Raw genomic sequence first — 14,093 nt, forward strand, 5'->3', positions numbered from 1 at the left:
GAGACACATACACACATCTGTGTGCTAATTAATGCGCCTGTCATGGTTATCGTGAAAGGGTCTCACAAATCTATGTGATGATGAAGCTGTTATGGGTACTCTAGAAGGGTCCCTCACATCTGTGTACCAATGATGGGGCCTTCATCGGTACCCTAGAAAAGCCCCAAACATCTGTGTACTGATGGGAGAGTGATGATTAATACCTACAGGAATCATACACACACCTATGTAACAATGACTAGGCTGTCATGGGTACCCTAGAAGGGTCCTGCACATCTATTTGCTGATGACAGAGCCATGGTTGTTTCTCAACATAGGTGACACACATATGTGCTGATGATGGATCAGTGATGACTACCGTATAATTTCTTCTACACGTCCATGTGCTGATGATGCTCTGTAATTGGTACCCCTGAAATCTGGCAGTTGGTCCCTTCATTGTCCTGATGTCTTATCTTGTCAAGGTTGCAGGTGTGATCTCATGTGGTTCCTCAGGATTCTGTGAGTGTGTCAGTCGGAACCATGATAAGCTAGCGAGGGACTCAGCTGTTAGCATCATGCTCCTGAGGGGGCACTGACTCCCTTAGCTGATTATATAATTTCTGTACTAAACACATGAAAATAAATATGTCAACATACACATCTGTCCACCTAAAGGGATGTCACCTGAATCCTCTGGCCTTCAACTGTACCACTGGCGATGAGATTTAAATTTCCGATTTAAATGCGATTAAGAGGCACTACAAGGAATTGAAAAGCAGAATGGACTATAATGGCCAATGAGGAGAGGCTGTGCTTAGAGAAGCGATGTTCTGCCCGGTGGAGACGTCCCGGCAGTGGAAGGTGCTTGGTCGAGAGACTGTATCCACTGGAGATGTATTCAGCAATGAGGAGATATCCAGTCTCAGGAAGGCACAGTTTGGATAGGCTGTATCCAGTGGAGAACTGTTCAGTGCCAGGGAGATGCTTGTGTGGCACATGCTCAGTCTGATACCCCAGAACCTCTCTTACACATGCTGAAGAAGAGCCAGCTATTTGTGTCCTAGATGTGTCTATGTCTTTCATTATGTAGCAGTGAGGGCATCTTAGAGGTTCCAGAGCATTTATGCACTAAAGTTGTCCCAGACGTTTGTGTGCTAATGATAGTGACGAAATTGGTACCTCGGGGGGCTGCCCACATGTCTATGTGTTGATGATGGATCATCGAATGGTACTCTGGAAGGTCTACACACATCTATACACCACTAATGATTGAACAGAGATTGGTAAGCTGTCTCACTTGTTTATGTGTTGATTATAGCAGAGATGGACACTTTAGAAGATATTAAATATATGTATGTAGTGGTATGTGGTAAAAAGAAATTTCTTTTTTGATCAACACTGAAAGTTCTCTTTAATATATATCATCCTATGCGAGGAAATGTAAACTGTCTATACTATAATGACCTCATTCGCTTCTTACAAGTGTGCATGTTTGCATTAATGACTTCATAAAGTATAGAAAAGTGCTTTGCTCTTTGTACGTATTAAGACATAAAAAATCACCAGGCCATGTCTTGAACTTCGTTTCATCCGAAGACACTAACAATGCTTGCCCAGTCATCAATGGCTTGAATACTGTAATGAGCATGCTAACTAGGCAACATTGATGAAAACTCACGCAGCACCACATGCTAAATACCTTACAGATGTGCAGCTGCTTAGGTCTCGCCTACTAGACAATGCATGTCTTTTGTGAGTCTCATTGTGGGCTTAAGAACATATAGGACCTTGAAGCCCTTACATTGCATACCATTGGATGGCATTCCTGTCACTCTCATTTGCCTGTGTCTTATTCATGCCCTAGCTTGTCAATCTTGAGTTTGTCCCACACATTTAGCATAGCCGTTTTACCTTCTCTTTTGATTGGCTGGCATCCATGCTGTGTCTGCTTGTTTTTCAAGCACAACTTTGTTCTTTTGAGTTAAGTACTCCCTCGCCGTGCATGTGCTTTCCAGATGTCTCCCTCATGTACTTCTATCCCCTTGCACTTTGTGTTGCTGTCTGTTGCCCGTTAGCTTCTCCCCACCCACATCTTGTTGCATACATTCTCATGAACCCCACCCACATTGCTTTCTTATCCATGTACTTCTCCTCCAGCAGCTCCATGTTACGCACTTGCCCGTTGCTTCTCCTTAACACCCTGGCCCTCTAAGCTGCTTCCGCCCACCTGTTCTTTTCTCTTGTCCGTCAATTCTCAAACCCACCCCTACCTCCATGTTGCTTACGTCCCCCCCAGTGTTGCTTACCTCCACCCATGCCCTCCATTTTGCTTATGGCTCCAACAGTTGCTTTCACCCCCCCCCGCCGTCTGTGTTGGACACGTTACTTTTTGTTTTATTTAGCATCCCAAATCTATGGTGCGCACACCTACAAAATCACACGGCCACTGCATAATCTGGGATGCTATGCAGCAAGGATGAAAACCACTGGCAAAACCAATAGGTCCTTAAAGGAACAAGCTATTGGCTGGCCAATGCTTGTTTTTAAGCAGGTGTCAATGGAAGCTGATCCCGAAGTACTGTCTTGAGCGTGTTCTAGGTCACATGACTCCACCTACGTAGCCTGGGATCACTCTGTGGTACATCACAATTGTGCTCCTCAGTTCACTGCTTGCACTACAGAGAGTTCTCCTGTTTTTTCACCTGCATTCCTTGGATCTACTCCTGGTGGCCTGCTGCTGCTGAATGGTTGTCCTTTGTTATTTCTGGTATCCACTTTTTTTCCTTCAAAGGCTACTAGGACAGCCCAGGGATCTCCTGGGTCTACCCCTGTCTCTAGTAACCATTCTGGAGCCTTGTGTAGAAAAAGGCCTTAGCTGCACCAGAAGTTACCCGGTATCCAGAAACGATATGAAAGCCATAAACAACACCAGCACTTCATATTTAGGTCCTGCTATAGACAGTTTCTAAGTACTGGTGCTTTGTACTAAATCACTAAGGGACACAAAGCAAACTTTAAAACACTATCAATCTACTCATGCAATATATTGGTCTGCAAAACATGCAAAAATGCCTTTTTTGACCAGTTGCAATTTTGCCACTTTTGGCAGTGCGAGATGATGTTCAATTTCTCCAATTTTCTTTGAAAGGCTATCCAGAAGTCCAAACCACATGCAATACGTTCCTTTCAAGGAGCTACATATGAATCTTGGAATCAAGGGCATTGAGTAAAGTGCTGAGGTGTAACATCGGTCCACTTTGCAAAAGTGGATGCTCTAGTTTCCAAGTCAGTTACATACACATACAAAGGCAAGTCCAGAGAGGTGTGTGGGGGCATCTTTATTCTGATCTGACACAAGAGACAGATTACTGCATTCAACAGGAACAGGTGGTGTTTCCAGATCCAGTATATTCTACATTAGGCTCTAAGTCACTTTCCCAGATTCACAAGAGTTTTTTTAAGTGCTGAAGCCAATATTAGAACCAAGGTCACCAGGCTCAGAGTCACTACGTCACTTCTCCACAACACAGGCAATGGAGTGGGATAAAGGCGAATTAAAAGACACATATCTCATTGGGAGCTGCAAGCGATGCAGTCATAATATTGTGTAGACCGTTCACAGTATGATAATATTGTGTTGACCTTTGACAGTACTACCAGTTGCCTGGAAACTCACCTGATCATCGATCTTCCGCTGCAGTTGGACCACCTTGTTCTCCATGCCGATATTCAGCTTCTTCAGGTGCTGCGCTGAGCGCGCCTCGATCTTCAGCTGCTTCAGCGCCTGCCTGGCCTTCATCCGCCTGAAGTAGCACTGGATGACGATGGCGGCACTCCGGAACAGAGCGAAGCGCCTGCGAGCCATCCACCCTCGCGCGTGCTTTTGAATGATGGCCGCCTTGTGCTGCAACAGGAGCTACGACACAACATGGAGTCATGAGCGCTGGAAGGATGACGCGTTGGAACAGTTTTATATTTCAGAGATTAGTCGGGGACAAAAGTGGCTCTTATGACGTCATGACAATAGTATATAGGTAGGATGATCTCATGACCGTGCACCTCCCCTGAGTGGCGATAGTTGTGGAATGATGATTCCGTATCTAAGTGATATTACCACCTGTTTATGAAGAACATCTCACACTCCTGGTCCACGTAAGCAGAGTCCCTGTCTTTTACTGCTCATAACCTGTCCAAACTTTATGTAAAACATCAAATAAAGCTCTTTCACAAACAAAAATGCTGCATGTATTTATATTCTTACCTTTTTTTAATGACAACGAATTTCGAAATGTAGTGTGGTAACACTACATTTATATATAAAAATGTGGCGAAATAAACTACTTTTACATGGGATTTTCCCACTGCTTCTTCTACCACAGTTACACTGAGTTCTCTACTCCAAACTCCTTTTGGGCGATGACTCTGAATTGTTACAAAATATAACGCCTTCCATCGATTTCATGCTTCTCTGTATCATAAGTATCCGAGGCATTAGCTGCTCGCTTTTTAAAGATTTCTTCAGGGAATTAGTAAACCTAGAGGGGAAGCTGTATCCTTCCTTGCTCAGGTATGCCTGTAGTTTTGATGTCAACCAGTTCCAAACTGCCAATGTTCTTGTGTCTTTTAATGTTTAATGGCATCTTGACAAGAAACTCTGTACAGATGCTCAGCTGCCAGTGAGTGGTACACGAAATTCCGGTGAAATGACACAATGCACAAAACCTGTTGCTAATCGTGCATGCTCTCGGTGCCTGCTCTTCTGTGATGGTATAGACGTGGGTTGTGCCGGCAGCAGTGTGTGCCAGCTTCCCTGCAGGTAGTGGTGTAGACACTTGTTCATTTTCTCGTGAATGGAATAAATTACAAATCTTTTGTAAGAATTATCTCAAAGGTCACTGTAATTCATGGCAAATGGGCTGTAGCCGGGAATGTGATGGACACAGTCTCATAGAGGTTGTTGGGTCAGTGAATGAAGCAGGCAATGGGGTGTGAATGGATACTGGGTGGCTAGGTACACTGCAGCGCCTTGATGACCGTGCAAAGGATCTTATATGAAGCTATTTTCTGAATCATGAGCCAGGCAAGTTGCTGCGGAAGATGAGAAGCTTTTAGGAGGGTGGAGAAGACTGGCTGCAAAGTTCAGGACTTTCTTGATAGGAGGGGGGGATGTAGCATTGCGCGTTCGTACCCAACTTCCTGGTCCCAAGCTTGCCATTGGTAACCACAGGAAGGCTTGTCTACATTACAAAGGTGCAGCGAGAGAGCGGCACACAATGGCCAGGATGTCTCTTCTGCTCTGGTTTTACTGACATGGCTACACTGAGGTCCCACCCATTCCATCTTCCAGCAGTAGAGCTGCTACGTAGCTGGATGACGTCACATATGCACACATTTAGCGGTGATGAACCACCACAAACCTGTCTCCTTAACTTCCACACATAAACACCTGCAAGGAGACAGACACTGAGGCAAAACAACCCACCGCAAGGGGTGACTGCTGAAGACCAAGAAGGAAACAGCTGCTCAGGACATGCAGCTGTTCAGGACATGCATGATCTGGGGGGCTGGGCCGTGAGGAAGGAGAAGGCATGATGTGGGCAGAGGTGGTGGTGGATGAGAGGCACATTCAGATATCAAAGGAGCCACAGATTTATGGCCAAGGTAGAGGGTGTTCAGCAGGAAGAATAAAGAGAAATGGGGACATGCAAGGGCCCTGGGTGAGGAGAAGTAGGATCAGGTTTAGGCTGAGCATCCATGCATGAGATGGCCAAAGAGGGCAATGGGTAACCAGAGAAAAAAACATGGCTGAATGGGTGGAAGAGGCGTGGGGCCTTGGAGTCCTATAATGGACAGAGGAGAACGGTGACAGTGGGGTGAGCACGGGGCAGGAGCAATGGATTCCTGCAGACTTTGCCCATGAAGGCAGCGCCTCTTCAGAAGAATTTTACATTAGATCTATAAAAACAAACATTCCTTTTCAAAAGGAGACCACGAAGGTATGAAAAAATCAAAGCAAGCATTAGATCGCAGGAGACAGCTTGATGCACGGAGTACGGTGTCGATGAATGGACAAATCATTGCAGACAACACAATGGTACCTCGTGGTAGACTTTCCTGACGAACATGCCCCGGGTGAAGGCCTGGATGGTGACGGCGGCCCTTCGGATCCTCTGGTAGGCGCGGTAAACCACCAGCATTCGGTACTGCTTCTGGAAGATGAGAGCTGCTCGCGACTTCCGGAGGAAATCTGCCAACCTGAGGCACAAAGAGAAAGCAATAACTTAGCAAGAAGACTGAGGCAGGTCAACGATAGGGATAAAACAATTAAATGATAACACTGCAAGCCAATTAAAATAAGCCATGTCTTGTATTTTAAAGTACGACTGATACAAACTGAATTGCCAGCTTTCTTGTTAACTACATTCCTCACTGAATAGTTCCTCAGTGGCTCCCCAACCCTACAGGGGCCACCAAAGGCCACCAAAGGCCAATGAATATCTGTAAAATATAGGAGACTCGGGCGGGGCCTCGTCACATTCTTGGGGATGGGAGGTCGTCATTTTGCATTCGCCACTGCAAAAGCATAGTTTTCCTCCTTGGGAAGTAGGTGGCGCTAGAGAGAGCAGGGGTAAGCGTATCTTTGGTATATTGTCTGCACTGTACTCTGCTCCATAGCAGACATGAACACATTTATTTCAGATACGAGGGTGGAAGTGTTACTCTTACTTGTAAATAATCCTTTTTGGGTTCCAGAGTATGGTGCTACTCGCCGAAAAGCGATTCGATGCCTCGTCAGGGGTAGGAAGAGCATATAAATACAATTCCAATAATAATATAAGCCATGAGCGAGAGTGCTCACTTTTCGATACAAAAGAGCTGCGCAATGGTAATTTACATTGTTTCCTCTCAGAACTCATCAGCTAGAAGGATGTGGCATTACGGCCAGAGGGGCTCACTTTGAAACTGGGGAACCTGGTTCGACTCTTGGCGTTGACGCAACATCCTGTGATTCTGGGAAAATCACTTAATCTCTCAGCGCCTAAAATAATCCTTAACTTTGTGTAATGTAACTGGCACTCATGTAACACGCTCCAATAATTTTGATCGAAACTGCAATAAATGAAATAAATGATGGATGCCTACTGAAGTATGTGCTTCAGAAAGGAGTTGCACACTTTCACCATACAGTCTAGCATTTCTTTTTTGTAGGTGCGCGTAGAAGAATAGTGGCCTTTGAAGGAAATAATGACAAAAAGCAAATTGAGCCACAGGTGAGATAAACCACGAGGACTGATTCAGAAAGGTAACTTACAGTTTTGAGTACGTTTACACTTTTGAGTACATTTACACTTTTGAGTACATTTACACTTTTGAGTACGTTTACACTTTTGAGTACGTTTACTACCTTTTGGTGTTCACAAACGCTGGTCCCGATTCACAAAGGTAAAATGAGACGAAAGTCTAACTTTATGACTTTCGGTATTAACAAAGGGCATTTACTACTCGTAAATGCCATTTGTTAATACCAAAAGTCGTAAAGTTCAACTTTTGTCTCATTTTACCTTTGTGAATCGGGCCCTTTGAGTTTAAGTTACTACTACTAAATAAAAATGTTAGTAAGTCCAGCAATACACATAGCCAGCCACTGGTACTGCAACACCCTCACACATAATTTAGTGGCATTAGGAAACTGAAATAAAAACCCATGTTAAATAAAGAAAATATTATTAAATTAAAGTATTGAAAATACTTAAAAATATAAATAAATATAAATGAATGTTAAAACAATATTAAAATAGTCCAAATGTATTATTTAATCATACAATATTTGAAAACCTTTTCTGAATTAAAAAAATAACGTAACAATACATGTAATCAAAAATATTTAAACACTTTTAATAATTATTAGTGCACATTAAAAATATATTTTTTCTGTAGGTGGGAATTTATTTTTTAATTTAAACTTGAGAAAAAGAATTGTAATTTAATTCTATTATATAAAGTTTTAATTCAAAATAAATGTAATCGTGCTAAAGCATTTTGTTCTACATTCAAGGTAAATATATAACATGAATTTACATTAATATTTTAACAAATATTTATTTCTAAGTTAAATAAATATTTAATATTAAGATTTGTTTTCTTCCAGACTATCAATTACTGCCACAGTAGTCACCATCCTTAGACAGATTCCCTCTAATGGTCCCTGAAAAATTATTTTTGACCAAGCTGTTACTTGGAGGGTTTTTATATATGTTTCCCAGAAGCCATGCTGTATATCTCAATTCACCGTTGATAGCATGACTTCAGTGGGCGGGACAGTCATTCTCTCTTTTCTTGAACGCACACATGAAGACACCTCCAATACAACTGGTTCCAAGCTGGTGCCAACATACAGAAAGAAGTCGAGAAGACAAGGAGTGCCTTTGTATCATCGTTGACATCCAAGATGAGGAAAGTCCCGCATCTCAGATCTTCAATCTTGCCTAAGTTGTGAAACCTTTGAGATGCCGGTCCACCGCCTGCAGATTGCCCAAATTCCCAACTCCAGCTTAGCATTGTTCTGGGATCCTGCGGTGCTGGGATCATGATCAGCCCCATGTGTTGAAATAACTTGTTTCTACATGTTCTCCACTGGGGACCACACCATAAAGCGAGTCAGCAAACTGATGACTATCAGAGAAATGTGCTCTGGTGCAACCCAAGATGGTTCTTCACTAGAAATGATGACACCAGGTGTGGCTCCTGAAGCATGCAGGCGGTGATTCAAAACAGAGCAGTGCGGGCAGATGCTATTCAGCTCATCACCCTGTGGGTTCCTTTGCGAGCGTTGGAGTGAGCAGTGCCCTGTTGTGTATTCAGGAAGGCATTAGAGACTTGGTTTTTGAGCAACTACTTCTACTCTGGGTCTTCCATTTAAATCTGTGTTCCTGCCTGTAGAGCTAAGCGCCAGGGCACCATCAGGTATCCGTTATGTTAATGTTAATGTTATATGAAATTTGTTAAGCGCTCGTACGCCCGGAGGCTTCATGGCGCTATAGGAAGGAACAGGCGAAGCCATCGGTAGGTGAGGAGAAACAGCTAGTGATGCGCCTGGGAGAAGAGCCAGGTCTTCAGAGAGTGTCTGAAGCTGAGGATGTTGTCGATAAGTTTAAGATGAAGAGGAAGAGAGTTCCAGAAGGCGGCAGCAAGATGGTCAAAGCAGCTGCCTCCCAGACGTTTCTTCTTATACGAGGGAATAGTCAGAAGAGCTTTATGAGCAGACCGGAGGTTACGGGAGGGGCTGTATTTTTTAAATAGGTCTCTGATAAAAATAGGGCCAATGTCATGTAGAGACTTGAAGAGAATACACCCAGCTTTGAAGGTCACGCGTTGCTCAACCGGGAGCCAATACAGCTGTTTCAAGCCAGATCTAACTAATTGCCTATTAGAGATGTTCAAGAGAAGTCTGGCTGCCTGGTTTTGAACCAGCTGGAGGCGTTTTAGCTCTCCAGTATGGAGCCAGAGGTAAAGACTGTTGGAAAAGTCCAGTCTGGACAATACAAGGGAGATGACGATCTGAGTGAGGGCAGCTTGGGAGAAGAAGCGGGCGATTTTCTTTATTTTCTTCAGCTGAAAGAAACTAGAGGAAACAACAGCTCCGACCTGTTTTTTCAGGGAGAGATCCTCACTAATAAAAATACCAAGGCTCTTAACCGAGGATGATTTGGATGGGGGAGCACCCATACATGAGGGCCAGAAACTGGGGTTCCAGCTGAGGGTGCTATGTCCAGGCAAGACCAATTCGGTCTTGCCTGGGTTGAGTTTCAAGTGATTGCAGCTCATCCAACTCAAAATGTGGGACATGGTGTTTTGAAATTCTACCACAGAGTCCTTGGTGTTCAGAGGAAAGATGAGCTGCAAATCATCGGCGTAGTTGAAAATGGTTATGCTTTATAAATAGAATTAACATGACATATATCCTTGTCGTCATTTGCATAAGATGCCATGATTATTAAGGAAGGTCCGATACTACACACTTCTCAAGCTGGATAACACCCATCCTCTGATGAGCTCCATAACAGGTACTTCATTCCTCTTTGGGGCGTTGCAATGTTCTCACTGCACAGCCCATGGGCCCCGGTGTATGCCCGGAAGCTCCATCTTGAGGCATTCCCTCCCGGGCTCCAGAGACCGAGTTCTTAACTCAGAGTTGTTTTATATGCAACAATGATCATTCATCAATGGTTCTTTATATTACTCAGTACGAATTCAGTTTGGGCGATTTACTTGCATCATGCTAGCGTTCTACCTTTCATCCTTTCCAAATAGCCTCACAAAGCTAGGTTGTTAATAGGTACTTGCTAATTATATTTGATCTTATTTCTTTTTAAATTTAAAGTGATTTAATTTCCATAACTTTATTTTTCACAAAAATAAATTCATTACATGCATCTTTGTAATATCTTCACCCCTTCAAAAGAGAAGCCTTATGCTCAGCCCACCTACCAGAAAAGCTAGTAGCTATGTACCCTCTATGGAATGTCTATGTTTTTTTAGGTCAATGCAATAGGATGCTTGACACCAAAGATAGAATTTATTTGAGACTTATTATCATGACATTCATACCTACATACATGTGGTATTCTGCGCATGCTGTGTGCCTGTGATATCCTACTATGCGTTGCTCACCTCCGTGCTTTTTATTCTACTCTTTAGTGTGAATTCTGTCAGCTAAGTATGTTGGGTATTATATAACTTCAAATATAAATTCTAGAAGTACATGATTAAATATAGATTTTGAAGGCTTACTAATGGCTGTAAATCCACTGTTTACAACAAGGCCAAACGTGCACTAGCACCTGCAAGCAAGTAACTGTCAAGCTAAATATTCATTCATTCGACTCAATAAAAGTCTACGGGTGAACTGTATAGACCGGCTCACAGCTCTTATTGATAGCTCAAAAGCTCACCTCTGCTTTCTAAGGTTTACTATACGTTCAGTTCCCTCATCCGCAGCCAATGAGGGCTGGAATAATAATCTGCTGCATGGGTCTGACTCCTCGTCAGCTGTACAGCCAGGGGCAAATCCTCGGGTTCAGCCCAAGCTGCAGCTGACGTCCAAAAACTCAAAAGTAAACCATAGGCACGCTGGGACAGAAAATGGCCAACCCTTCTTTGAAAGGAACGCAAAGTCTGCCTGGCACACCTGAGTCTCCTGTCTCCTGCTAGCAGTAAGCAAGAGTCATTGGCATGGGGCTGAGGGACCTTGATATGCCTCACAGGTCCACGGGGGCACGTGAAAGCTTTGAACCGTGCACTTGCCATCCAGGAGTATCTGGTCACGACATTGCTCAGTGTCAGTTTCCAGGGCACCATTAAGACCAAAAGGCACTCATTAGCGCTGGGTGCCCCACCAGCATCCAGGAACCTAGTTTACAATCAAGACGTCATGAAATATTTCACAGGTAGGGGCCAAGCATCCCTAGGATATAGAGAGATGTTTAAGTTGATCCACACATCAATTCGAACAGGACTCTGCGCTAGATGGCACATTCAGGAAAAATAGCGTCCCTGCATTCCTATTAGGAGAGATGATGATCAATACAGAAACGCCCAGATTTTAGTCGGGTTACGTCACTGCCTGGGGACATGGTAGGGTCATGCAATGGCTATTGTGTCTTTCAAGCACTTCAGCATGCCTGTGGCCAGAAGACCAGTATCCTCTACTAGCCTCACAGAGGGCAGTGCAATGATGATCTGCTTCTTAGTAATAAGACATGGGCAAGAATGCAAGTCTGAGTCACTGCCAAGCTCATTTGGAGCCTCTGGTTGCGGGTCCTGGTCAGCAGGGCTGCAGGCTCCCATGACTCCTGGAGTAAACTTTCCTTGACTCGGTCCTACGTGCAGGTTGCAGACTCGGTTCAGTCTTGGTCCTTGTCCTTCTGGCAGGAGGAGCCCTAGTTGCAGCAGATAAGCTCCTCTTCTTCCAGCGGGACAAACCAGCTTCACGGTAATCGAGGTCCCTCCGGCTTGGTTCTAGTCTTGCGGGGAATGTTGAGAGACTCCTTGTTTCAGCTACAATGTCTGAGCCGAGCAGCATAGTCTGTAGCCTGCCTCGAAATCTGCACAGAACTCTGCTTTTGGACAATGAATATGCATGTGGCAAATTTACGTATTATGATCATTTCCATGTTTGTCGGTGAGCCTAAAAACCTGTCTGGTTCTGTGGTTCTGTCCACCAAGCACTAGCATTTATCCAAACCTTGGCCAACTGATTGAACGTGAGGGGCCAACGGGTCCTCTTGGCACCGACAAACACTAAAGCGGGCGGTGCAGGAAAGACAAGAGCGGTGTGCTGGCTTGTCTATTGAACATTCCAGCAGAGATATCTGCAATGAAGCAGGGTCTTCAGCTGGAGCTGCCAGGGGCTAGAGTTTTAGATGCATGCATTTTAAGAAACAACCCTTGCATGCTGAAGACAGCAAATGGGGTCAGGAAGACACATAACCCAGAAGCAGCTGCAAGGATGGGAAGCCATAATATTGTGGCACTTTCACTAAACCTTGCACAGGACACCATTGTGATAACTAGCACAAGCAACACATAAAACACACTAGATTTCAGTTATGGGAGAGTGGATCGGGGTTCACAGAGAGTCAATAAACTCCTCTTCAGAGACAAAATATTTTCTATACCCTAAATATCAATTACTGCCACCAACAGTACGTCTCTCACTGCGTTGACTGTAAGTGGGGGTACATTTGGGTGTACCCCGAACTAAGCCGAGAGTAGGTCCCTGGTCAGCAACAGAAAATATGATGCACAGGACTCAGCAAGGTTAGGATGTGAGGCCTGTGGGGACATTACACGGATGGAACCAGAAGGAGTAAAAAAAAACAGAGTTTCATCTCAAGGCTGGTGACCTGGTGCAGAAGCTCCTGGGTGCCCTTGATACCCTGGAGAGTCAAAGATGGGCCTTTTCTACCTCTAGCGCGCGAGGCAGCTGAGTATGTTCTGTAACGCTATGAGCCTTAGTATAGTTCGCATTCTGCCACTAATCTGGCGTCCTAGCAGAGTCAGCTCTTCGAAGACCAGAGTCTGAGTTGTTGGTGATGATCTGTTCTGGTATTGTGTTATGGTCCGTCTCTGGTTGGGTGGCAGTGCCGCGTTCAATGGGCTGTAGCTGTGTGGTTTTCAATTCTGTCCAAGAGCTTTCACCAGCTTTTTTAGGCATCTCAGAGGCTGTTAACATGTACTCTGCCAGAGGTTAGAGATAGTCGGTGGCCGGCTGTGTGATGTCACATCCTGTAGATGGGTTGCTGTATGTAAGATGTCCGCATGGACATCATTTAGGTGTCCTAGACAATGCAGCTTTAACCCCTGGCTTGCCCTGTGTGACCCCTGGCACTGCCTTTGCGACCCCTGACCTCAGAGGTGCCAAAGTCATTGCCAGGAACACAAGGGGTAGCTCGTCCTTATGGGTGTTGGTTGAAGCACCACTTTCCTTGTTTTCAGTCAGTTTTTTTTTTATCACACTAATAGTGAATAATACTATATTATTCACTATTAGTATAGTAAAAAATGGGAGTACTGTTTGCTGGAATATGACCCTATCCGGTAGATAAAAAAGGCTTTTAAATGTATGCTGTGTGCGAGCTTGCAGGTAAGTGTGTCCATATGTAAGAGAGTGTGTGTCGGGGTGTATGTGTGTGTGTGTGTGTGTACGCATGTGTGTTTGAGTGAAAGTAAAGGTCACGTGGCTTGTGCTGTCACTCCCGCTACCCCTGATATGTTGGTGAATTGACGTCCATGATGTCCGGTCTATGAGCTGTCTGCTGGTGGGAGCAATGTGCCAGGCGCTTATATGGCATATTTCGGCTGTGTTCGATGTACATGTTATGTTTGTGTCTTAGGTGCAGTGTTTCACTCTAACGAATCAGTGTGTTTGCGGATAGAAACCTGCACACACATTTAACAAACTACTCATGGCATTCACCCACTGACACCTGTAGTGGTACACACATGTGCACATGCACTGCAGACGTCATGCTGTTTGTTGCTATGTATATGTGTCTCTTTACCTTGGCATACAGAGCATAAATTAACTCTCTTGTTTTGTTTGGGGGGTG

The 14,093-nt window shown here is 44.4% G+C and overlaps 1 protein-coding gene across 2 annotated transcripts in view; it reads right to left on the bottom strand.

Annotated features, from left to right (window-relative positions):
* The window catches only part of MYO5B (myosin VB), a 1,021,014-nt gene that overhangs the window by 219,342 nt on the left and 787,579 nt on the right, over positions 1–14,093 (bottom strand). For both annotated transcript variants that reach the window (XM_085629682.1, XM_085629691.1), the window contains exons 20-21: positions 6,081–6,237; positions 3,659–3,898 (exon numbers count right to left, since the gene is read on the bottom strand). In XM_085629682.1, coding sequence (XP_085485808.1) covers positions 3,659–3,898; positions 6,081–6,237 — 397 coding nt within the window. The remainder of the gene's footprint in view (positions 1–3,658; positions 3,899–6,080; positions 6,238–14,093) is intronic.

Source organism: Triturus cristatus, chromosome 2_1 (genome assembly GCF_964204655.1).
Source record: "Triturus cristatus chromosome 2_1, aTriCri1.1, whole genome shotgun sequence".
NCBI classification, from domain to species: domain Eukaryota; kingdom Metazoa; phylum Chordata; class Amphibia; order Caudata; family Salamandridae; genus Triturus; species Triturus cristatus.